General features: G+C 54.0%; 1 protein-coding gene across 7 annotated transcripts in view; it reads right to left on the bottom strand.

Annotated features, from left to right (window-relative positions):
• Positions 1 to 6254: 6254 nt before the first annotated feature.
• Positions 6255 to 23367, bottom strand: part of trpm7 (transient receptor potential cation channel, subfamily M, member 7) — a 215726-nt gene continuing 198613 nt past the window's right edge. For 6 of the 7 annotated variants that reach the window (XM_038813819.1, XM_038813820.1, XM_038813818.1 and 3 more), the window contains 2 exons: positions 21493 to 21599; positions 6255 to 7470 (listed from right to left, as the gene is read on the bottom strand). In XM_038813819.1, the coding sequence (XP_038669747.1) occupies positions 7349 to 7470; positions 21493 to 21599 (229 nt within the window). In that variant the 3' untranslated portion in view covers positions 6255 to 7348. Of the gene's footprint in view, positions 7471 to 21492; positions 21600 to 23367 lie in introns of those variants that run through there. The other variant, XR_005462557.1, reaches the window with a different exon arrangement.

The following is a 23367-nucleotide window of genomic DNA, read 5'->3' as shown; positions in this document are numbered from 1 at the left end:
CGGCCACTGACCCCCCCTCACCCCCCTCCCCCCACTGCGGCCGCTGACCCCCCCCCCCCCACTGTGGCCACTGACCCCCCTCCCCCCACTGCAGCCACTGACCCCCCCTCCCCCCCTTGCGGCCACTGACCCCCCCTCACCCCCCTCCCCCCACTGCGGCCGCTGACCCCACCCCCACTGCGGCCACTGACCCCCCCTCACTCCTCCGTCCCCCCATCCCGGCAACTGACCCCCCCTCCCCCCCACTGTGGCCACTGACCCCCCTTCACCCCCCCCCCACTGCGGCCACTGACCCCCCCCACTGCGGCCACTGACCCCCCCACCCCCACTGTGGCCACTGACCCCCCCCACCCCCACTGCGGCCACTGACCACCCCACCCCCACTGCAGCCACTGACCCCCCCTCCACCCCCACCCCAACTGCGGCCACTGACCCCACCCCCACTGATGCTACTGACCCCCTCCCCCCCCTCCCCCCACTGCAGCCACTGACACCCCTCCCCCCCCCCCCCCCCCCCCCCGTTGCGGTGCAGTCTTGATGGGCCGAATGGCCTCCTGCACTGCTTGTTCTGTGTGCCGGGTCGGTAGATTGGCCAGGCTAAATTGCCGTTTAATTGGAAAAAATGCATTGGGTACTCAAAATTTATAGGAAAAAAAATGGATTTTCAGTTTGGGTTCTGCCAGGGTCACTCAGCTCCTGACCTCATTACAGCCTTGGTTCAAACATGCTCAAAAAGAGCTGAATGCCAGAGGTGAGGTGAGAGTGACTGCCCTGACATCAAGGCAGCATTTGACCGAGTGCGGCATCAAGGAGCCCGAGCTAATGGGAGTCAATGGGAATCGGGGGGAGAATCTCTCCGCTGGCTGGAGTCATACCCGGCACAAAGGGAGATGGTTGTGGTGGTTGGAGGTCAATCATCTCAGTTCCAGGACATCACTGCAGGAGTTCCTCAGGGTCGTGTCCTTGGCCCAACCATCTTCTGCTGCTTCATCAATGACCTTCCTGCCATCATCAGGTCAGAAGTGGGGATGTTTGCGGATGGCTGCACAATGTTCAGCACCATTCATGACTCCTCAGATAATGAAGCAGTCCCTGTCCAAATGCAGCAAAACCTGGACAATATCCAGGCTCGGGGCTGACAAAAGGCAAGTTATATTCACTCAACACAAGTGCCAGGCAATGACCACCTCCTTACAAGTGACTATCTAACCCCTGCCCCATGACATTCAATGGCATTACCATCGCTGAATCCCCCACAATCAGCATCCTGGGGGGTTACCATTGATCAGAAACTGAACCCAGCCATATTAATACTGTGGCTATCAGGGCAGGTCAAAGGATAGGAATCCTACGGCGAGTAACTCACCTCCTCCCCCCCCCCCAAAGCCTGTCCACCATCTACAATGCACAAGTCAGGAGTGCGATGGAATACCCTCCACTTGCCTGGATGAGTGCAACTCCAACAACACTCAAGACGCTCGACACCATCCAGGACAAAGCAGCCCCGCTTGATTGCTCCCCTTCCACAAACATTCACTCCCTCCACCACCGACACACAGTAACAGCCGTGTGTACCATCCACAAGATGCACTGCAGTAACTCACCAAGGTTTCTTAGAAGCACCTTCCAAACCCACAACTTCTACCATTTAGGACAAGAGCAGCAGATACCTGGGAACCCCACCACCTGGACACCCCTCCAAGACACTCACCATGTCGACTTGGAAATATATCGGCCGTTCCTTCACATGTTACTGGGGCAACATCCTGGAACTCCCTCCCTAACAGCACTGTGGGTGTACCTGCCCCTCGGACTGCAGCGGTTCAATAAGGCAGCTCACAACAACCTTCTGAAGGGCAACTGGGGATGGACAATAAATGCTGGCCTAACCAGCGACACCCATATCCTATAAATTAATTTTAAAAATGATCAGAGAGACTTTGAGGTGAATGTCCATAGATCTCTGACGACTGCAGGACAGGTCGATAAGGTGGTTCAGGAGGTTTATGGGATACTTGCCTTTATTAACCCAATCAAAGAAAACAAGATCAGGGAGGTTATGATGAAGCGATATAGAACACTGGTCAGGCCACAGCTAGAGTACTGGTCGCCACACTATAGGATGTGTTTGCACTGGAGAGGGTGGAAAGGAGATTCAGCAGGATGATAGTGGGCTGGAGCGTTTCAGATGTGAAGAGGCTGCTTAGGCTGGGGTTGTTTTCCTTGGAGCAGAGAGGCTGAGGGGGGACCTGATTGAGGTGGATGAAATTATGAAGGACACAGATAGGGTGGGTGGGAAGAAACATTTCCCCTTAGTGGAGGGGTCACTAACCAGAGGGCAGAGATTTAAGTTAAGGAGCAGGAGGTTTGGAGGAAATGCCTTTTCCCTCAGAGGGTGGTGGGAATCTGGAACTCTTACCTGAAAGGGCGGTGAAGGCAGGAACCCTCAACATTTAAGAAGCATTCAGGTGAGCATTTGAAATGCCGCAGCGTACAAAGCTACGGACCGAGTGCTGGAAAATGGGATGAAATAGGTGCTTGATAGGCAGCAGAGGAACAATGGGCTGAATGGCCTCTTTTTGTGCTGTAAAACCCCGGTCTGGTAGCAGCTGTGGACAGGAGTTAATGTTTTGAGTTTCTCTCCACAGACGCTGCTAGACCAGCAACATCTTCTGTTTTCACTTCAAGCATGGGCCAGTTTCAGGGAAACTGCAGGACCAGAGGAGGTTTTAGGCTTTTCAATATGGTGAAGACTAAAGCCATTGTTTTGTCTTTAATCCAAACACTTTCCAGCAACCAATCCCTCTTCCCGAAGTAATCCCCCTATCTGGCAACAATCCCAACTCCAGGGCTGCACGGTGGTTAGCTCTGCTACCCTGGGCGGCACGGTGGTTAGCTCTGCTGCCCTGGGTGGCACGGTGGTTAGCTCTGCTACCCTGGGTGGCACGGTGGTTAGCTCTGCTACCCTGGGCGGCACGGTGGTTAGCTCTGCTGCCCTGGGTGGCACAGTGGTTAGCACTGCTACCCTGGGTGGCACGGTGGTTAGCTCTGCTGCCCTGGGTGGCACGGTGGTTAGCTCTGCTGCCCTGGGTGGCACGGTGGTTAGTGCTGCTACGCAGGGCAGCACGGTGGTTAGCATTGCTACCCTGGGTGGCACAGTGGTTAGCTCTGCTACCCTGGGTGGCACGGTGGTTAGCACTGCTACCCTGGGTGGCACGGTGGTTAGGGCTGCTACCCTGGGTGGCACGGTGGTTAGGGCTGCTACCCTGGGTGGCACAGTGGTTAGCACTGCTGCCTCACCAGGCAGCACGGTGGTGCAGTGGCTAGCACTGTTGCCTCATGGCGCCGAGGTCCCAGCTCTGGGTCACAGTCCGTGTGGAGTTTGTACATTCTCCCCGTGTCTGCGTGGGTCTCACCCCCACAACCCAAAGGTGTGCAGGGTAGGAGGATTGGCCACGCTAAATTGCCCTTTAATTGGAAAAATTTGAAAACAATTCCAACTACATCCCACTCGCCGAAACAATCCCACCCCTGGCAATAATCCAAACTCCATCCTTCCCCCAGCAGTGAGTTTTTCAATCTGCCCACAATTTTGATGTTAACGATGATGTGGAGTTGAACTTCCAACACTAAGACTATCATGTCCGACCTTCACAGCTTCCAACTCAACTGCTGCTGAAATCCTCCTCTCCGTATAGACTATTCCAGCACACTCCGGGCTGACTCTCCCACAATCCACCCAAGATTCAATTTGGTCATCCAAAACTCTGCTGTTCTTGTGTTCTCTCCTTCCCCACCCCATTCCGGAGCAATTCTCGACCCCCATCACCTTGTCCTCAGATTTACACCAACTCCCAAACAAGCAATGTCTTGATTTTAAATTCTCCTCCTAATTTTCAAATTCCTCCGTGGCCTTGACCCACCTCTGACCACCTTCAACCCCGTCCCAATCAAAGAAATCTGCAGTCCTCCGTGACCTCTTGTGCATCCCATTTATAATGGAGGCCCCAAGCTGTGCAATTCTCCCATTGTCTATCTTTCCTGCCTCCTTCTGGCCATGATCACCTTCTTCCACATTCGCTTAAAGTTTCTGGATAATATTCAGCAAAAATGAAGAGATTCTCAATTATTTGTGTACACACAATCTCTACTCTTAGCGGAATGTGACTGCTAATCTACACTATAAATCTCCCCAGGTGGTGGTGGCTGTTATTGACACGAGTCTAATAGTTTGGTAAATGTGACATCCTCCTTGGTATTTATACACCAGAACCCAATTAAACTTACCGTCACCGTTCATATATTTGGGGAGGTGATGGCGGTGCATTGTGATTGGACCAGCAATCCAGAGAGTGGAATCCCAGATTCAAATTCTGCCACTGCAGATGGTGAAATTGGAATGCAATAAAAATATGGGCAGCATGGTGGCTTCACAGCACCACGGTCCCAGGTTCGATTCCCGGCTTGGGTCACTGTCTGTGTGGAGTCTGCATGTTCTCCCCCGTGTGCGCGGGGGTTTCCTCCGGGTGCTCCGGTTTCCTCCCACAAGTCCCGAAAGACGTGCTGTTAGGTGAATTGGACATTCTGAATTCTCCCTCTGTGTACACGAACAAGCGCTGGAATGTGGCGACGAGGGGATTTTCACAGTAACTTCATTGCAGTGTTAATGTAAACCTACTTGTGACAATAAGAACATAAGAACTAGGAGCAGGAGTCGGCCATCTGGCCCCTCGGGCCTGCTCCGCCATTCAATGAGATCATGGCTGATATTTTGTGGACTCAGCTCCACTTTCCAGCCCGAACACCATAACCCTTAATCCCTTTATTCTTCAAAAAACTATCTATCTTTACCTTAAAAACATTTAATGAAGGAGCCTCAACTGCTTCACAGGGCAAGGAATTCCATAGATTCACAACCCTTTGGGTGAAGAAGTTCCTCCTAAACTCAGCCTCAAAATAAGGGGAAGTAGATTTAGGACTATCTCCCCATGTTCTGCTTTCACCCACCAGTGGAAACAACCTGCCCGCATCTATCCTATCTATTCCCTTCATAATTTTAAATGTTTCTATAAGATCCCCCCTCATCCTTCTAAATTCCAACGAGTACAGTCCCAGTCTACTCAACCTCTCCTCGTAATCCAACCCTTCAGCTCTAGGATTAACCTAATAAAGATCATGTGGGCAGCACGGTAGCATAGTGGTTAGCATCAATGCTTCACAGCTCCAGGGTCCCAGGTTCGGTTCCCGCTTGGGTCACTGTCTGTGCGGAGTCTGCACGTCCTCCCCGTGTGTGCGTGGGTTTCCTCCGGGTGCTCCGGTTTCCTCCCACAGTCCAAAGATGTGCGGGTTAGGTGGATTGGCCATGCTAAATTGCCCGTAGTGTCCTAAAAAGTAAGGTTAAGGGGGAGTTGTTGGGTTACGGGTATAGGGTGGATGCGTGAGTTTGAGTAGGGTGATCATTGCTCGGCACATCATCGAGGGCCGAAGGGCCTGTTCTGTGCTGTTCTAAATCTAAATCTAAAAAAATCATCTAGAATTAAACCATTGCCGATTGTTGTAAAAACCCATCTGGGTCACTAATGTCCTTTAGGGAAGGAAATCTGCTGTCCTTACCCGGTCTGGTCTACGTGTGACTCCAGACCCACAGCAATGTGGTGACTCTTAACTGCCCCTTAAGGGCAATTAGGGATAGGCAATTAATGCTGGCACAGCCTGTGACTCCCATGTTCTTGTCATAATACACATCCAGGTATATAATGGAGTGCAGACAGGCAGTGATTGACACATAGGATGACCAGTAAGCGCACAGAACACAGCAGCCAATCACCAGACAGGATATGACCACTATAAAGCCAGAGGGCACCAGTTTTCCCGCTCTCTCGGGATCCAGCCTCTGAGACAGTCAGAGTTCATGAGCTAGCCAGTGCAAACACCATGTGGTAGTCAGTAAGTCTGGTGAGGCTAGCCTCAGGTCTCCAGTCAAGTCAGCATAGTGTCAACCCACAGTTGAACATGTATAATAGTTTAGATGTTAAATAAAATTGTGTTGCAGCTTATCAAGTGTTGGAAGTCTGTCTCTCGCTACACTGCATCAAGTGCAGTCCACATCGACCCAGCCTGCCCAATACATCAGTTCTATGAATGAATAAAAAATACATTTTTGCAAGTGTCACAGGCTCCTCCTGACTGTCCATCATGGTCATTTATTGGAATTGTTCTTCCAAAACTATGTGATGTATACAGCACATGGATGACATTTATTTCAAAAATCTTTTATTAGATTAAATGTACAAAATTTATGCAGCATGATCGCACTATCTCGTCTTTCACCATCCAACCTCTGTAAAACCACCATCTTATTTGACTACAAGTTGTATATTTGTGCCTCAGGAACAGTATCTATAAGATACATTAGATTAAAAATTATACAGTTTTTCATATAAACACCCTTTTTAAAAATGACAATAGTACCTCTGTAACATAGAAAAGATGCCTCAATGTCACCATGTACATAAATATTTACGGTGGACACAGGGCTTTATCATGTTGACAATTCAACAGATTACGGTCTCATTTATTTGCATAAAGATAGATTGCAATCTGCCCATTACCATATTTACAAGGATTTCAATACTTTTTCTTTTAAATTCAATCTGCGTGTACCACGAACACTAGCATTACACCAAAGTGTCTACACAATTGAAATTCAATTTTAAAAAATCAGGTCACCAGAACATTCTTCTGACAGTGCTGGCTAGACTGAGCAGATATTTAGCAGATTTATTATTGATAGGCCTATTAAAACTGGTCTGATTTTCTCAGACCAAACATATTACATTTTATGGAGTACCTTTCTGGAGGAACTCTGTTTGAATAAACATTATTTGCATCTCATGCAGTTGAGTTTTACCAGTTTACATGGCTTTAATGAATAAAATCGATTTTAAAAAGCTTAAAAATGAGTGAAGACTTGAAATTGGACATTTGACTTTGTTTAAAAATTTGACATTGTTCAATTAAGTTTGCTTTGCACATAGATTGCTCCTACTAAGTGTACCTTTTCTCACCTGCTATCCAATTACTACAGGTCATTAACACTGTCCACATCTGCCGATTGTGTCTTTGCTGCATCCTCCACAGGCCCAAAACAATGACAGAATAACCAGTTAACATTTACATTGTATTGTCAACACATTACACAAGACGGCAGGTAACGTCACAGCATTCTTTACTCCTTCAACTCGATGCAGACATCCAAGTTTCAGCTTGAAAAGTTCCATCCACAAAATTCGTTCAGAAACAGCGAGAGGTGAAGCTAGTTTGAGGGAACTCCCCCTGTACCGTTCTCCTAAATCATCAGGCGTATAGAATTTCTTACATCTTTGGTACCATTGCCAGACTGGACTGCAACTTCCACACCATCTTGAGAAACCATCACTTTGTCTGGAGTGTAATCATTTCGCTTTATATCTAAGTCAAGCACAGACAATAAGATGACATTTTCATTGTGTGCTCCAAGCTAAAGCAAATGAGCTGGATTCTATAATTCTTTTAGTGTTAAAAGAAAAGCGTCTGCATGGCTCTCACCCCCACAACCCAAAAAGATATGCAGGTTAGGTGGATTGTCCACGCTAAATTGCCCCATAATTGTAAAAAAATAATTGTGTACTCTAAATTTATTTAAAAATAAGAACAAGACAAACTGCGAGAGTGAGAATTAAAAATGGAGCATAGTTCATGTTCAGAAATTGTTGAACACAATGATGAGTCCAGAAGGCTCTAAAGTGCCGGGGCCGAGTCTGCTGCTAATATTGTGCATCCAATGCTACCATCTTCTTAGGTGGCAATTGTGACATGAACCCAGCTTTTTAAGAACTATGTACCATGAATCAAAATAAAATGACTATCAATATTTTGATCATATTTGGTCCTATTATGTAATTAATCAATTTAGTCTTCTTAAAACTGAAGAGATTTGAAAATGTGATAATTTGGACATTTTAGGACAGGATTCTGACCCTTTGTTAACCACTAGAATTAGTGAACTCAGTACAACATTGCAACAGTTTTATTTCCTATCTTGACTGAATCTTTCGGATCAGAGTATTTAGCAACATGCTCTTGGTGCCCACCCCCCCCGCGCCCGCACGCACAGGGCCCGCCCCCTCAGTGCCCGCCCCCTCAGTGCCCGCCCCCTCAGTGCTCGCAAACCGAGACACAGCAGAAATAACTGAATGGAATTGAAGTATTGGTTCAGTGACAATTGGGAATTGTCCCCACCACATCTCATAAAATATTGCAACACCTACCTTTTCCAAGTATCAATAAAATGCATGTGAGCTAGATATTCCGAGAGGTGTGTGGGATCCACAAGCTCATGGCTTGAGCAAGTAATAACTGAGCAAAATGAATTGGTGATGCGCTGGCTAAAAGGTGCTCGTCACTGGATTTCTGGGCATCAGTGCTCAGAGAGGTATGGACAACCATGTTGCATTGACAGGAGACACGATGGCCTTATTGGAAGAGGAGGTTCTGTTCCTTCAGTTTATGATGGGCTTCACTAGAACGCCAACACGCCGAGTTAGAAACGTGAGCATGAGAGAAAGGTGGTAAATTGAAATGGCAAGTGACAGGAAGGACACAGTCATTCCGTGGACCGAGCAGAGGTGTTCCACAAAGCAGCATTTAGTCTCCCCAGTGCAGAGATGGCCCATTGGCTGCTTTAACCGAAAGGAACCTCTGGGGCCTTGGACAGTAAGGAGGGAAGAGGTAAAGGAGCAGTGTTGCAAAGAAATGTATTGTGGGAAGGGGATGAGGTTTTGGCTGGGTAGATGCTGGTGTTGTAGCTGTACTGGAGCAGCTTGGCAAGGGGTGCAGCAAGTTCTGTAACACGAGTATTCAGCACTATTGCCGGTATATTCTCAGGGCCCATACATAGCCTTTGCAGTATCCAGTGCCTTCGGCCATTTCTTGATATTACGTGGAGTGAATTGTATTGGCTGAAGACTGACATCTGTGATGCTGGGACCTCCGGAGGAGACCGAGATGGATCATCCACTCGGCACTTCTGGCTGAAGATTGTTGCGAATGCCTCAATCTTGTCTTTTGCACTGAAGTGCTGGGCTCCTCCATCATTGAGGATGGGGATATTTGTGGAGCCTCCTCCTCCAGTGAATTGTTTAATTGTCCACCACCATTCACGGCTGGATGTGGCAGGACTGCAGGGCTTAGATCTGATGCGTTTGTTGTGGAATCGCTTAGCTCTGTCTGTTACTCGCTGTTTGGCGCACAAGTAGTCCTGTGCTGTAGCTTCACCAGGTTGACACCTCATTTTTCAGTCTGCCTGATGTTGCTCCTGGCATGCTCTCTGCACTCTTCATTGAACCGGGGTTGATCCCCTGGCTGGGTGGTAACGGTATAGTGGGGGATGAATAATTTGAAGAAAATGTAACTGGCTTGATTAGTAAGCTTGCGAATGACACAAAGTTTAATGGGATTGTGGATAGCGATGAGGACCATCAGAGGATACAGCAGGATGTAGATCGATTGGAGACTTGGGCGGAGAGATGGAGTTTAATCCAGACAAATGTGAGGTAATATATATTGGAAGGTCTAATACAGATGGGAAATATACAGTACATGTCAGAACCATTAAGAGTGGCAGAGGGATCTGGGTGTACAGGTCCACAGGTCACTGAAAGTGGCAACACAGGTAAAGAAGGTAGTCAAGAAGGCATACGGCAGTCATTTTCAAACTCAAGGTCGCGACCCACAGGCGGGTCATGGGCGGGTGTCAGGAGGGTCGTGGAGCAATCAGTCGTGACACTCCCGATCGCAGGATGAAGTGCCCACTGGCCGCTGCTAGCTTTCAAGAGCGCCGGCCGACCCATGCATGCATGTCCCCTCAGTCGGATGCAGCAGTGCGCAGGCCCGTAGCCCAATGGGGCAAATCGCCTCGACTACGTCAGCGCACTGTTCCAGCTGTGGATTAAAAAAACGATTAGTCTTCCCGCCAGAAGAGGCGGCAGAGAGCAGGTCACGGGGCCCAGGGCACACTCGTCACGTACAGTGGGTGCAAAATTACTACGGAAGCATCCTCCATTTTGTAGCTGCCAGCAAGCAACAGGACTGCGTGACAGGGGCAGCAGGGTAGCATGGTGGTTAGCATCAATGCTTCACAGCTCCAGGGTCCCAGGATCGATTCCCGGCTGGGTCACTGTCTGTGCGGAGTCTGCACGTCCTCCCCGTGTCTGCGTGGGTTTCCTCCGGGTGCTCCGGTTTCCTCCCACAGTCCAAAGATGTGCGAGTTAGGTGGATTGGCCATGCTAAATTGCCCGTAGAGTCCTAAAAAGTAAGGTTAAGGGGGGGTTGTTGGGTTACGGGTATAGGGTGGATACGTGGGTTTGAGTAGGGTGATCATTGCTCGGCACAACATCGAGGGCCGAAGGGCCTGTTCTGTGCTGTACTGTTCTGTGTTCTAACTGAGGATGGATCTTTCTGGACTAAGGAAGAGAAGACCAGAGACACAAACAGGCCAGGATCTTACAACTGAATCTGCTGGAGAGAGCTTCGCAGGAGAGTCCACATCAGGACAAAGCAGTGCTGGTGTGATCTCCAGGACCTCTGATGAACAACCCATACAGAAATGTACCATTGAGATAGTGAGGAGCAGTTCCGGTTGCGGCTATGCGGAGCTAAGCCGCACGTTCGGCAGTTCCTGCCAGGAACGGACTTTTGGGCTCTTTTCAGGGCCCCCAACGGTACTTATTCGATGATTCCCAACGTGGGAAGGAGTCAGCAGCAGTTCCCCATCGGTATATGGCCTGGACCAGGAGTGGGGCAAGCAAGATAGCTGTGGCAGCGCCAAAGAAAAAGCGAGGGAAGAAGCACAAGATGGCGGCGGGCGGAGACCAGGAGGCAGTGGGCGCAGGAGCAGCAGGAGGCTCTCCAGCGCTGCTTCAGGGAGCTTAAAGCGGAGCTGCTGGAGTCGATGAAGGCTTCAATTGATAAGCTGCTGGAGACCCAGACGGCCCAGGGGGTGGCGATCCGAGAGATCCGACAGCAGGCCTCTGAAAGAGAGGACGAGACCTTAGGCCTCACGGTGAAGGTGGAGATGCACGAGGTGCTCCATAAAAAAATGGCAGGAGCGGTTCGAGGAGATGGAGAACCAGTTGAGGCGGAAAAATGTGCGGATCCTGGGCCTCACGGAGGGGCCAGACCTGGGAGCCTATGTGGTCATCCTGCAGAATTCGCTGATGTGAGCTGGGTCTTTCCAGGGCCCCTGGAGTTGGAGGGGGCCCACAGAATATTGGCAAGGAGGCCCAAGCCGAATGAGCCGCCGCGGGCGGTGTTGGTGCGGTTCCACCAGTTTGCTGACCGGGAGTGTGTGCTCCGGTGGGCCAAGAAGGAGCGGAGTAGCAGGTGGGAGAATGCGGTGGTGGGGATCTACCAGGACTGGAGTGTGGAGGTGGCTAAGCGGAGGGCCGGGTACAACCGGACGAAGGCGGTGCTCCACAGACGGAGTGTGAAGTTCGGCATGTTGTAGCCGGCGCGTCTGTGGGTCACCTACAAGGACCGGCACTTTAACTTCGAGTCCCCGAAGGAGGCGTGGGCCTTTGTGCAGGCCGAGAAGTTGGACACAAACTGAGGGTTGGGTGCGGGGGTCTGTATGTAACTGTTATTTTTCTGAGGGGGGGCTTTCTGTTTAATGCTGGTTCTGTGTTGTTTTCAGGGCCGGGGGGGTGGGGGGGGGCACTGTCTTTTTGCGTGGGTTCGGTGGATGGGCTCGAGGCGGGGGGGGGGGGGGGGGTAGACTTGCAGTGGGGGGAGCTGATGGTGGGAAGGGGGCTGTGGCCCCGCGAGGGGCTTGGGCCGACAATGGGAGCTGCCTTAGAGGAGGCGGGGTCAGGCATGTGGAAAGCGCGGGCTTTTTCCCGCACTGAGGGGGGCGGGATCGGAGCGGGGAAGCGCCGGCTTTTTTTTTCCCCACGTGAGAACGGGAGGAGGAGAGCCTGCTGGTGGGCACTGGGGAGGGGGGGTAGCCCCAAGCTGGGAGGGGTCGGAGGAGTGGCGGGAGTTGCCGGGGTCAGCAGGCTTACGGGAGTACTATGGAGGGAGTAAAGTGGCTAGAAGGGGTCCTAGCTTGGGGGGTTCCGGGTTGCTGCTGGAATGGCCAGGAAGGAGCTAGAGTATGCGGGGGGGGGGGGTCGTCGAGATGGGGGTTTGCCGCCGTGGGGAACGGGCCGAGCGGGGGACGCTGGCCAGTGGCGGGCAGGGGAAGGGGGGAGGGGGGCAGGAAGCCCTCTGATCCGGCTGATAACCTGGAATGTGAGGGGACTGAATGGGCCGGTTAAACGGGCCCGGGTGTTTGCGCACCTGAAGGCGGATGTGGCCATGCTCCAGGAGATGCACCTGAAGGTGGCGGACCAGGTTAGATTGAGGAAGGGATGGGTGGGCCAAGTATTTCGCTCAGGGCTGGATGCGAAGAATCGGGGGGTGGCGATCCTGGTGGGAAAGAGGGTGTCGTTTGAGGCGTTAAATGTGGTGGCTGACAGCGGCGGGAGGTATGTGATGGTGAGCGGCAAGCTGCAGGGGGAGCGGGTGGTGCTGGTGAATGTTTACGCCCCAAATTGGGACGATGCGGGGTTTATGCGGCGGATGTTGGGCCGCATTCCGGACCTGGAGGCGGGGGGCCTGATCATGGGGGGATCAGATGGGAGGGGTGGATCCATGGAGGTTTGCGAGGCCGAGGGCCAGGGAGTTTTCATTCTTCTCCCATGTGCATAAGGCCTATTCCCGGATCGATTTTTCTAATATGAGCAGGGGGCTGATTTCGAGGGTGGAGGATGCCGAATATTCGGCGATGGTCATTTCGGATCATGCCCCGCATTGGGTGGACCTCGAGCTGGGGGAGGAGAGAGACCAGCGCCCGCTCTGGCGCTTGGAGGTGGGGCTGCTGGCGGACTAGGAGGTGGCCGGGAGGGTTCGAGGATGTATCGAGAGGTACCTGGAGGCCAATGATAATGGGGAGGTCCGAGTGGGGACAGTCTGGGAGGCATTGAAGGCGGTGATTAGAGGGGAGTTGATCTCCATCCAAGCCCATAGGGAGAGGAGCAGAGGGAGAGATTGGTGGGGGAGTTGGTGAGGGTGGATAGGAGATACGCGGAGGCTCCGGAGGAGGGATTGCTGAGGGAGCGGCGTAGTCTTCAGGCCAAGTTCGACTTACTGACCACCAGAAAGGCGGAAGCTCAGTGGAGGAAGGCACAGGGAGCAGTTTATGAATATGGGGAGAAGGCGAGCAGGATGCTGGCGCATCAGCTCCGTAAGCGGGATGCGGCCAGGGAGATTGGTGGAATTAAGGATAGGGGAGGGAATGTGGTGCAAAGGGGGGTAGACATCAATGGGGTCTTCAGGGACTTTTACGGGGAATTGTATCGGTCTGAACCCCCGGCGGAGGAGGGGGGGGAATGGGGCGCTTCTTGGACCGGCTGAGATTCCTGAAGGTGGAGGAGGGGCAGGTGGAGGGACTGGGGGCACCGATTGAGCTGGAGGAGCTGGTCAGAGGGATAGGGAGCATGCTGTCGGGGAAGGCCCTGGGGCCGGATGGTCACTGGGATAGGCAGCATGCAGTCGGGGGGGGGGGGGGGGGGGAAGAGATGGGTTCCCGGTCGAATTCTATAAAATGTATGCGGACCTGCTGGGTCCCCTGATGGTTAGGACCTTTAACGAGGCAAGGGAGGGGGGGTCTTGCCCCCGACTATGTCCCGGGCGCTGATTTCCTTGATCCTTAAGCGGGACAAGGACCCCCTGCAGTGTGGGTCATACAGGCCGATCTCGCTGTTAAATGTAGACGCCAAGCTGTTGGCGAACATCTTGGTCACAAGGATAGAGGATTGTGTGCCGTGGGTCATCCACGAGGACCAGACGGGGTTCGTGAAGGGAAGGTAGCTGAACACCAACATACGGAGGCTCTTGAATGTTATAATGATGCCGGCGGTAGCGGGGGAGGCGGAGATAGTGGTGGCGCTAGACGCAGAGAAGGCCTTTGATAGGGTTGAGTGGGGGTACTTGTGGGAGGTGCTGGAAAGGTTTGGGGAGGGGTTTGTCAGATGGGTGAGGTTGTTATATGAGGCCCCGATGGCGAGCGTGGCCACGAATAGGAGAAGATCGGAGTACTTTCGGTTATACCGAGGGATGAGACAGGGGTGTCCCCTTTGCATTGGCAATTGAGCCCCTGGCCATGGCGTTGAGGGAGTCGAGGAACTGGAAGGGGGGGGGGGGGGGGGAAGAGAGCACCGAGTGTCGCTTTATGCGGATGACTTATTGCTTTATGTGGCGGACCCAGTGGGGGGAATGCCGGAGGTAATGAAGATTCTCAGGGAATTTGGGGACTTCTCAGGGTACAAGCTCAACCTGGGTAAGAGCGAGTTGTTCGTCGTGCACCCGGGAGATCAGGAGGAGGGGATTGGTAGGCTCCCACTAAAAAGGGCGGAGAGGAGCTTTAGGTACCTAGGAGCCCAGGTGGCCAGGAGCTGGGAGGCCCAACACAAGCTTAACCTTACAAGGCTGGTGGAGCAAATGGAGGAGGAGTTTAAGAGATGGGACATGTTGCCGCTGTCGCTGGCAGACAGGGTGCAGTCAGTCAAGATGACGGTGCTCCCGAGGTTTTTGTTCCTGTTCCAGTGCCTCCCCATCCTTATCCCGAAGGCCTTTTTTAGGTGGGTCAACAGGAGTATTACGGGATTTGTATGGGTACATGGGACCCCGAGGGTGAGAAGGGTGTTTTTGGAGCGGGGCAGGGATAGGGGGGGGGGGGGGGGGGGGGGGGTCTGGCGCTGCCCAACCTCTGTGGGTACTATTGGGCTGCCAACGCAGCAATGGTGCGTAAGTGGGTAATGGTTGGGGAAGGGGCAGCATGGAAGAGGATGGAGATGGCGTCCTGTGTGGGCACGAGCCTGGACGCGCTTGTAACGGCGCCGTTGCCGCTCCCTCCAACGAGGTATACCACGAGCCCGGTGGTGGCGGCTACCCTGAAAATTTGGGGGCAATGGAGACGGCATAGGGGGGAGGTGGGGGTCTCGATGGGGTCCCCGATACAGGGGAACCACCGGTTTGTTCCGGGGAGAATCGATGGCGGGTTCCTGAGTTGGCACAGGGCAGGTGTTAGGAGGCTGAGTGACCTGTTTGTAGACGGGAAGTTTGCGAGCCTGGGGGAGTTAGAGGGGAAATTCGGGCTCCCCCAGGGAACATGTTTAGGTATATGCAGGTAAGGGCGTTTGCCAGGCGGCTGGTGGCGGGGTCCCTCTGTTGCCCCCCCGTGGGGTCCAGGACAGGGTGCTCTCGGGGGTGTGGGTTGGAGGAGGGAAGATTTCAGACGTGTACCATGTTATGCAGGAGGTGGATGAGGCCTCGGTGGAGGAGCTGAAGGGTAAATGGGAAGAGGAGCTGGGTGAGGAGATTGAGGAGGGGACGTGGGCGGATGCCCTGGAGAGAGTGAATTCCTCCTCTACTTGTGCGAGGCTTAGCCTCATACAGTTCAAGGTGCTACATAGGGCCCACATGACCGGGACGAGGATGAGTAGGCTATTTGGGGGGGAAGACAGGTGTGTCAGGTGCTCGGGGAGCCCAGCGAACCACGCCCATATGTTCTGGGCATGCCCAGCGCTGGGGGAATTTTGGAAAGGGGTAGCAAGGACGGTATCGAGGGTGGTAGGATACAGGGTCAAGCCAGGCTGGGGACTCGCAATTTTTGGGGTTGCGGTGGAGCTGGGAGTGCAGGAGGCGAAAGAGGCCGGCATTCTGGCCTTTGCGTCCCTAGTAGCCCGGCGGAGAATTCTTCTTCAGTGGAAGGATGCGAGGCCCCCAAGCGTGGAGGCCTGGATCAATGATATGGCGGGGTTCATCAAATTGGAGAGGGTGCAATTTGCCCTGAGGGGATCAGTACAGGGGCTTTTAAGGCGGTGGCAGCCTTTCCTAGATTTCCTGGCAGAAAGGTAGGGAAAAGGGCCAGCAGCAGCAGCCTGGGGGATGGGGTCGGTTCGATGGGTTGGTTTGAAGGGACGTATATATGTGTTCCTGGTCTATGATGGGTGTTAATCTATGTCTTTTTTGTATTTACCCGGGGGGCGGGGGTTTGCTCTTTCTTGTTTTTATTTGCTGTTAATATTATTTTCTGTTAATATTTTCTGTTATTGATATTTTGTGAAAATGTGAATAAAAATTATTTTAAAAAAAGAGATAGTGAGGAGCAAACAGGCTCACCTGTCACATTAAAGGAAAGCAAAAAATAGCGGGTCGCAAAGGCCGGGTGGCGTGGGTCGCAAAGGCCGGGTGGCGTGGGTCGCAAAGGCCGGGTGGCGTGGGTCGCAAAGGCCGGGTGGCGTGGGTCACAAAGGCCGGGTGGCGTGGGTCGCAAAGGCCGGGTGGCGTGAGTCGCAAAGGCCGGGTGGCGTGAGTCGCAAAGGCCGGGTGGCGTGGGTCACAAAGGCCGGGTGGCGTGGGTCGCAAAGGCCGGGTGGCGTGAGTCGCAAAGGCCGGGTGGCGTGGGTCACAAAGGCCGGGTGGTGTGGGTCACAAAGGCCGGGTGGCGTGAGTCGCAAAGGCCGGGTGGCGTGAGTCGCAAAGGCCGGGTGGCGTGGGTCGCAAAGGCCGGGTGGCGTGGGTCGCAAAGGCCGGGTGGCGTGGGTCACAAGGTACAGCCGGTTGGTAAAAATGGGTCCCCGGAAAAAAAAGTTTGAAAAACACTGGCTTACGGCATGCTGGCCTTCATCAGCCGGGGCATTGAGTATAAAAATGAGCAAGTCATGTTGCAGCTGTGTAAAACCTTAGTTAGGCCACACTTGGAGTATAGTGTTCAATTCTGGTCATCACGCTACCAGAAGGGTGTGGAGGCTTTAGAGAGGGTGCAGAAGAGATTTACCAGGATGTTGCCTGGTATGGAGGGCATTAGCTATGAGGCGAGGTTGGATAAACGCGGTTTGTTCTCACTGGAACGACGGAGATTGAGGGGCGACCTGATAGAGGTCTACAAAATTATGAGTGGCATAGACAGAGTGGATAGTCAGAGGCTTTTCCCAGGGGAGAGGGGTAAATTACTAGGGGGCATAGGTTTAAGGTGCGAGGGGCAAGGTTTAGAGGAGATGTACGAGGTAAGTTTTTTACACAGAGGGTAGTGGGTGCCTGGAACTCGCTGCCGGAGGAGGTGGTGGAAGTCGGGATGATAGTGACGTTTAAGGGGCATCTTCACAAATACATGAATAGGATGGGAATAGAGGGATATGGACCCCGGAAGTGTAGAAGGTTTTAAGTTAGACGGGCAGGGCAGCATGGTCGGCACGGGCTTGGAGGGCCGAAGGGCCTGTTCCTGTGCTGTACTTTTCCTTCTTCTCTTAAACTGAACTGTTGAAGTTGTCACTGGGGCAACAACCTGCTGCTTTTGCAGAGAAAGGGGGAAATTCTTTCAAAATAAGTTGGACGAAAAGTCATCAGCAGCTGTATTGACCAAGTTCTTGTGTTAGATCAGCAGAGAGATCTTTCAGCTGGTGACCCGTCTTCTATGTCCTGATAAAATATTGTTTTGTTTCACTGGCTAAATCTCATGGCAATTAACCAGCTCGATTGAGATTTAACACTCGGGAGTAAATAATAAATGAGCAATTGCCCACCCAGATTACGAAGCTTTCAGGTTCAACCCTGGCACCGAGTAGGTCTGGGGAGCACATCTTTGGTAGGATATATGAGTCGTGGAGGGGTTGGAGGGAGCGGAGGGGATCGACGGGGTGGAGGGAGCGGAGGGGGTGGAGGGAGCGGAGGGGGTGGAGGGGCGGAGGGAGCGGGCGGGGCGGAGGGAGCGGGCGGGGCGGAGGGAGCGGGCGGGGCGGAGGGAGCCGACGGGGCGGAGGGAGCCGACGGGGCGGAGGGAGCCGACGGGGCGGAGGGAGCCGACGGGGCGGAGGGAGCCGACGGGGCGGAGGGAGCCGACGGGGCGGAGGGAGCCGACGGGGCGGAGGGAGCCGACGGGGCGGAGGGAGCCGACGGGGCGGAGGGAGCCGACGGGGCGGGAGGGAGCCGACGGGGCGGAGGGAGCCGACGGGGCGGAGGGAGCCGACGGGGCGGAGGGAGCCGACGGGGCGGAGGGAGCCGACGGGGCGGAGGGAGCCGACGGGGCGGAGGGAGCCGACGGGGCGGAGGGAGCCGACGGGGCGGAGGGAGCGGTCGGGGCGGAGGGAGCGGTCGGGGCGGAGGGAGCGGACGGGGCGGAGGGAGCGGACGGGGTAGGCGGGAGCGGACGGGGTAGGCGGGGAGCGGACGGGGTGGAGGGAGCGGACGGGGTGGAGGGAGCGGACGGGGTAGGCGGGGTGGACGGGGCGGAGGGAGCGGATGGGGTGGAGGGAGCTGACGGGGCGGAGGGAGCGGACGGGGCGGAGGGAGCGGACGGGGCGGAGGGAGCGGACGGGGCGGAGGGAGCGGACGGGGCGGAGGGAGCGGACGGGGCGGAGGGAGCGGACGGGGCGGAGGGAGCGGACGGGGCGGAGGGAGCGGACGGGGCGGAGGGAGCGGACGGGGCGGAGGGAGCGGACGGGGCGGAGGGAGCGGACGGGGCGGAGGGAGCGGACGGGGCGGAGGGAGCGGACGGGGCGGAGGGAGCGGACGGGGCGGAGGGAGCGGACGGGGCGGAGGGAGCGGACGGGGCGGAGGGAGCGGACGGGGCGGAGGGAGCGGACGGGGTGGAGGGAGCGGACGGGGTAGGCGGGGTGGACGGGGCGGAGGGAGCGGACGGGGTAGGCGGGGTTGTCGGGGCGGAGGGAGCGGACGGGGCGGAGGGAGCGGACGGAGCGGATGGGGTGGAGGGAGCGGGCGGAGGGAGCGGAGGGGGTGGAGGGAGCTGACGGGGTAGGCGGGGGCGGACGGGACGGAGGGAGCGGACGGGGCGGAGGGAGAGGAAGGGGCGGAGGGAGCGGACGGGGCGGAGGGAGCGGACGGGGCGGAAGGAGAGGACGGGGCGGAGGGAGCGGACGGGGCGGAAGGAGAGGATGGGGCGGAGGGAGAGGACGGGGCGGAGGGAGCGGATGGGGTGGAGGGAGCGGACGGGGCGGAGGGAGCGGACGGGGCGGAGGGAGCGGACGGGGCGGAGGGAGCGGATGGGGTGGAGGGAGCGGACGGGGTAGGCGGGGGCGGACAGGGCGGAGGGAGCGGACGGGGCGGAGGGAGCGGACGGGGTGGAGGGAGCGGACGGGGCGGAGGGAGCGGACGGGGCGGAGGGAGCGGATGGGGTGGAGGGAGCGGACGGGGTAGGCGGGGGCGGACGGGGCGGAGGGAGCGGACGGGGTAGGCGGGGCGGAGGGAGCGGACGGGGTAGGCGGGGTGGAGGGAGCGGACGGGGTGGAGGGAGCGGACGGGGTAGGCGGGGTGGACGGGGCGGAGGAAGCGGACGGGGTGGAGGGAGCGGACGGGGCGGAGGGAGCGGACGGGGTAGGCGGGGCGGAGGGAGCGGACGGGGTGGAGGGAGCGGACGGGGTGGAGGGAGCGGACGGGGTAGGCGGGGCGGACGGGGTAGGCGGGGCGGAGGGAGCGGACGGGGTGGAGGGAGCGGAGGGGGTGGAGGGAGTTGACGGGGTAGGCGGGGTGGAGGGAGTGGACGGGGTAGGCGGGGTGGAGGGAGCGGACGGGGTGGAGGGAGCGGACGGAGGGAGCGGAGGGGGTGGAGGGAGCTGACGGGGTAGGCGGGGTGGACGGAGTGCAGCATTGGTTTATATGATTTCTGGACACAAGGGAGTAAATTATAAAGACAGATTTGAAAGCGAGGGTTTCATTTTTCCTCATACTTCCTCAGGAATCATAGAATCTACAGTGCAGAAGGAGGCCATTCGGCCAATCAAATCTGTACTAGCCCTTGGAAAGAGCACCCCACTTAAGCCCACGCCTCCACCATATCCCCGTAACACCACCAAACCCTTTTTGGACCCGAAGTGCAATTTATCACGGCCAATCTCCCGAACCTCTACATCTTTGGACTGTGGGAGGAAACCGGAGCACCCAGAGGAAACCCACGCAGACACGGGGAGAACGTGCAGACTCCGCACAGACAGTGACCCAGCAGGGAATCGAACCTGGGACCCTGGTGCTGTGAAGCCACAGTGCTAACCATTGTGCTACCGTGCTGTCCTAGCTCGGAAACAAAGGAAATGTGGCATGTCCCTTACCAACTTTTACAGATGCACCATAGAAAGCATCCTATCGGGCTGCATCACAGCCTGGTATGGCAACTGCTCGGCCCAGGACCGCAAGAAACTTCAGAGAGTCGTGAACACCGCCCAGTCCATCACACAAACCTGCCTCCCATCCATTGACTCCATCTACACCTCCCGCTGCCTGGGTAAAGTGGGCAGCACAATCAAGGATCCCTCCCACCCGGCTTACTCACTTTTCCAACTTCTTCCATCTGACAGGAGATACAGAAGTCTGAGAACACGCACAAACAGACTCAAAAACAGCTTCTTCCCCACTGTCACCAGACTCCTAAATGACCCTCTTATGGACTGACCTCATTAACACTACACCCTGTATGCTTCATCCGATGCCGGTGCTTATGTAGTTACATTGTGTATCTTGTGTTGCCCTATTATGTATTTTCTTTTATTCCCTTTTCTTCCCATGTACTTAATGATCTGTTGAGCTTCTCGCAGAAAGATACTTTTCAGTGTACCTCGGTACACGTGACAATAAACAAAATCCAAAATCCAAGTCAAGGGCAGCACGGTAGCATTGTGGATAGCACAATTGCTTCACAGGTTGTCGTGGGTCACTGTTTGTGCAGAGTCTGCACATCCTCCCCGTGTCTGCGTGGGTTTCCTCCCACAGTCCAAAGATGTGCAGGTTAGGTGGATTGGCCATGACAAATTGCCTTGAGTGTCCAAAATTGCCCTTAGTGTTGGGTGGGGTTACTGGGTTATGGGGATAGGGTGGAGGTGTTGACCTTGGGTAGGGTGCTCTTTCCAAGAGCCGGTGCAGACTCGATGGGCTGAATGGCCTCCTACTGCACTCTAAATTCTATGATGCTATATGATTCAATCCAATAATTTCTTGGAATTTAGCAGGTTAAGGGGTGATTTGATCAAAGCTATTAAGGAAAGAGAAACTATTTCTGCTGTTGGAGAGGCGTGGACTAGGGGCTAAATTAGGTCACAGGTCAGTCAGGACCACACTGAATGGCAACGCAACAGGCTCAAGGGGAAAAATGGCCGTGAGTCAATTCCCAGACATAGGGCTCGACCCGATACAGGTTAGGGGAAGAAATCCAATAATTAAGGCTGCCATAGTGCTCAGTAGCTGCTGAAAACATACTGGAAGATGTTGCACTTGATGAAGTAACCCAGTCATTATCTGGTTCACTGAGGGTGAGGTGTTGGGTCACCAACACTCAGGAATTATTGCCCAGAACTGAGTCACTGCAGAGAGAGTCTGAGTGAGAAAAAGACGTGAAAAAAGTCTTACCAGGAAGTTTGAGTCTTCCACAGCAGGAATTACAGCGATGTTTAGTTCGAAAATTTTTAACTGCGTCCTCTCCCAAATTAGCAGGCCCAAACACCATGTCATGTGACCTGGAATAAAACACTATGATAAATACAGGCACAGCAACAATTTTGGTGATTATCACACAACATAGAAACAGCTGGAAGCTTCAAGTCTGTCTGCAGAAATTCATATTATGGCATTTCCCAAGTGGTAAAATATTCTGTTAGATTATTCGGTAATGAACAAACCGAGCTTTTCCTGTACAATTGTCTTTTGCTGCAGACACAAAGCGGCACCTCAACTGGTCACAAATCAGTTGTCATTGAGTTTTATGGAAACAGGTATTGACCATATCGTAGAATCATAGAATTTACTGTGCAGAAGGCGGCCATTCAGCCCATCGAGTCTGCACCGGCCCTTGGAAAGATCACCCCACTCAAGCCCACGTATCCACCCGATCCCCTTTATCCCAATAACCCCACCAAACCTTTTTAGGATTCTAAGGGCAATTTAGCATGGCCAATCCACCTACCCTGCACACCTTTGGGCTGTGGGAGGAAACCGGAGCACCCGGAGGAAACCCAGGCAGACACGGGGAGAATGTGCAGACTCCGCACAGACAGTGACCCAAGCCGGGAATCGAACCTGGGACTGTGGAGCTGTGAAGCAACTGTGCTAGCCATAGTGCTCCTATGCTGCCCATATGTGCCAAGATATAATGGTGAACCCATTTAAAACCTTTAATATTTGGAATAACATATGGTGTTTACTGTAGAGAACAAAAATGTATGACGAGGAATGTTGAGGCAACAGGATGTGGTAGATTCACAAGGCTGCTGCTTAGAATGGAGTAATGCAAACATGAAGAAACACTTGAAAACTGCAGTGGTTTGCATGAGCACAAGGTGATCATGGAGAAATTCTGAAGGGGTAGGGCTGTGCTAGGGTATCAGGGTCATTTGAGAACTCAGCGGGTGATTGTGAATTCCTCTGTCCAGATAAAGCCTATGGTTAGGATTTCTGGCCAAATTCGACAGTGGAACCAGCAAATTTTCAGCAGTGATGGTGGAATGGCTTAAACCTTGAGGGACACTGGTGTTTATAGGCATATGATCTTTTGGGAGGAGGGCTTGTGTTTCTTGCAAGCAAACAGCAGGAAGACAAGTGTTATTTATCAAAGAATATGCCCCTACAAAGAAAAGTACAGCATAGGAACAGGCCCTTCGGCCCTCCAAGCCCGTGCCAATCATGCTGCCCGTCTAAACTAAAATCTTCTACATTTCCCGGGTCCGTATCCCTCTATTCCCATCCTATTCATGTATTTGTGAAGATGCCCCTTAAACGTCACTATCATCCCGACTTCCACCACCTCCTCCGGCAGCGAGTTCCAGGCACCCACTACCCTTTGTGTAAAAAACTTGCTTTGTACATCTCCTCCAAACCTTGCCCCTTGGACCTTAAACCTATGCCCCCTAGTAATTGACCCCTCTACCCTGGGAAAAAGCCTCTGACTATCCATTCTGTCTATGCCCCATATAATTTTGTAGACCTCTATCAGGTCGCCCCTCAACCTCCATCGTTCCAGTGAGAACAAACCAAGTTTAATCAACCGCTCCTCATATCTAATGCCCTCCATACCGGCAACATCCTGGTAAATCTCTTCTGCACTCTCTCTAAAGCCTCCACATCCTTCTGGTAGTGTGGCAACCAGAAGTGAACACTATACTCCAAGTGTGGCCTAACTAAGGTTCTATACAGCTGCAACATGACTTGCCAATTCTTATACTCAATGTCCCGGCCAATGAAGGCAAGCATGCCGTATGCCTTCTTGACTACCTTCTCCACCCGTGTTGC

This window comes from Scyliorhinus canicula, chromosome 12 (assembly GCF_902713615.1).
Source record: "Scyliorhinus canicula chromosome 12, sScyCan1.1, whole genome shotgun sequence".
NCBI lineage: Eukaryota > Metazoa > Chordata > Chondrichthyes > Carcharhiniformes > Scyliorhinidae > Scyliorhinus > Scyliorhinus canicula.
The sequence above is the reverse complement of the archived record's forward strand: the minus strand, read 5'-3'. Positions and strand labels throughout refer to the sequence as shown.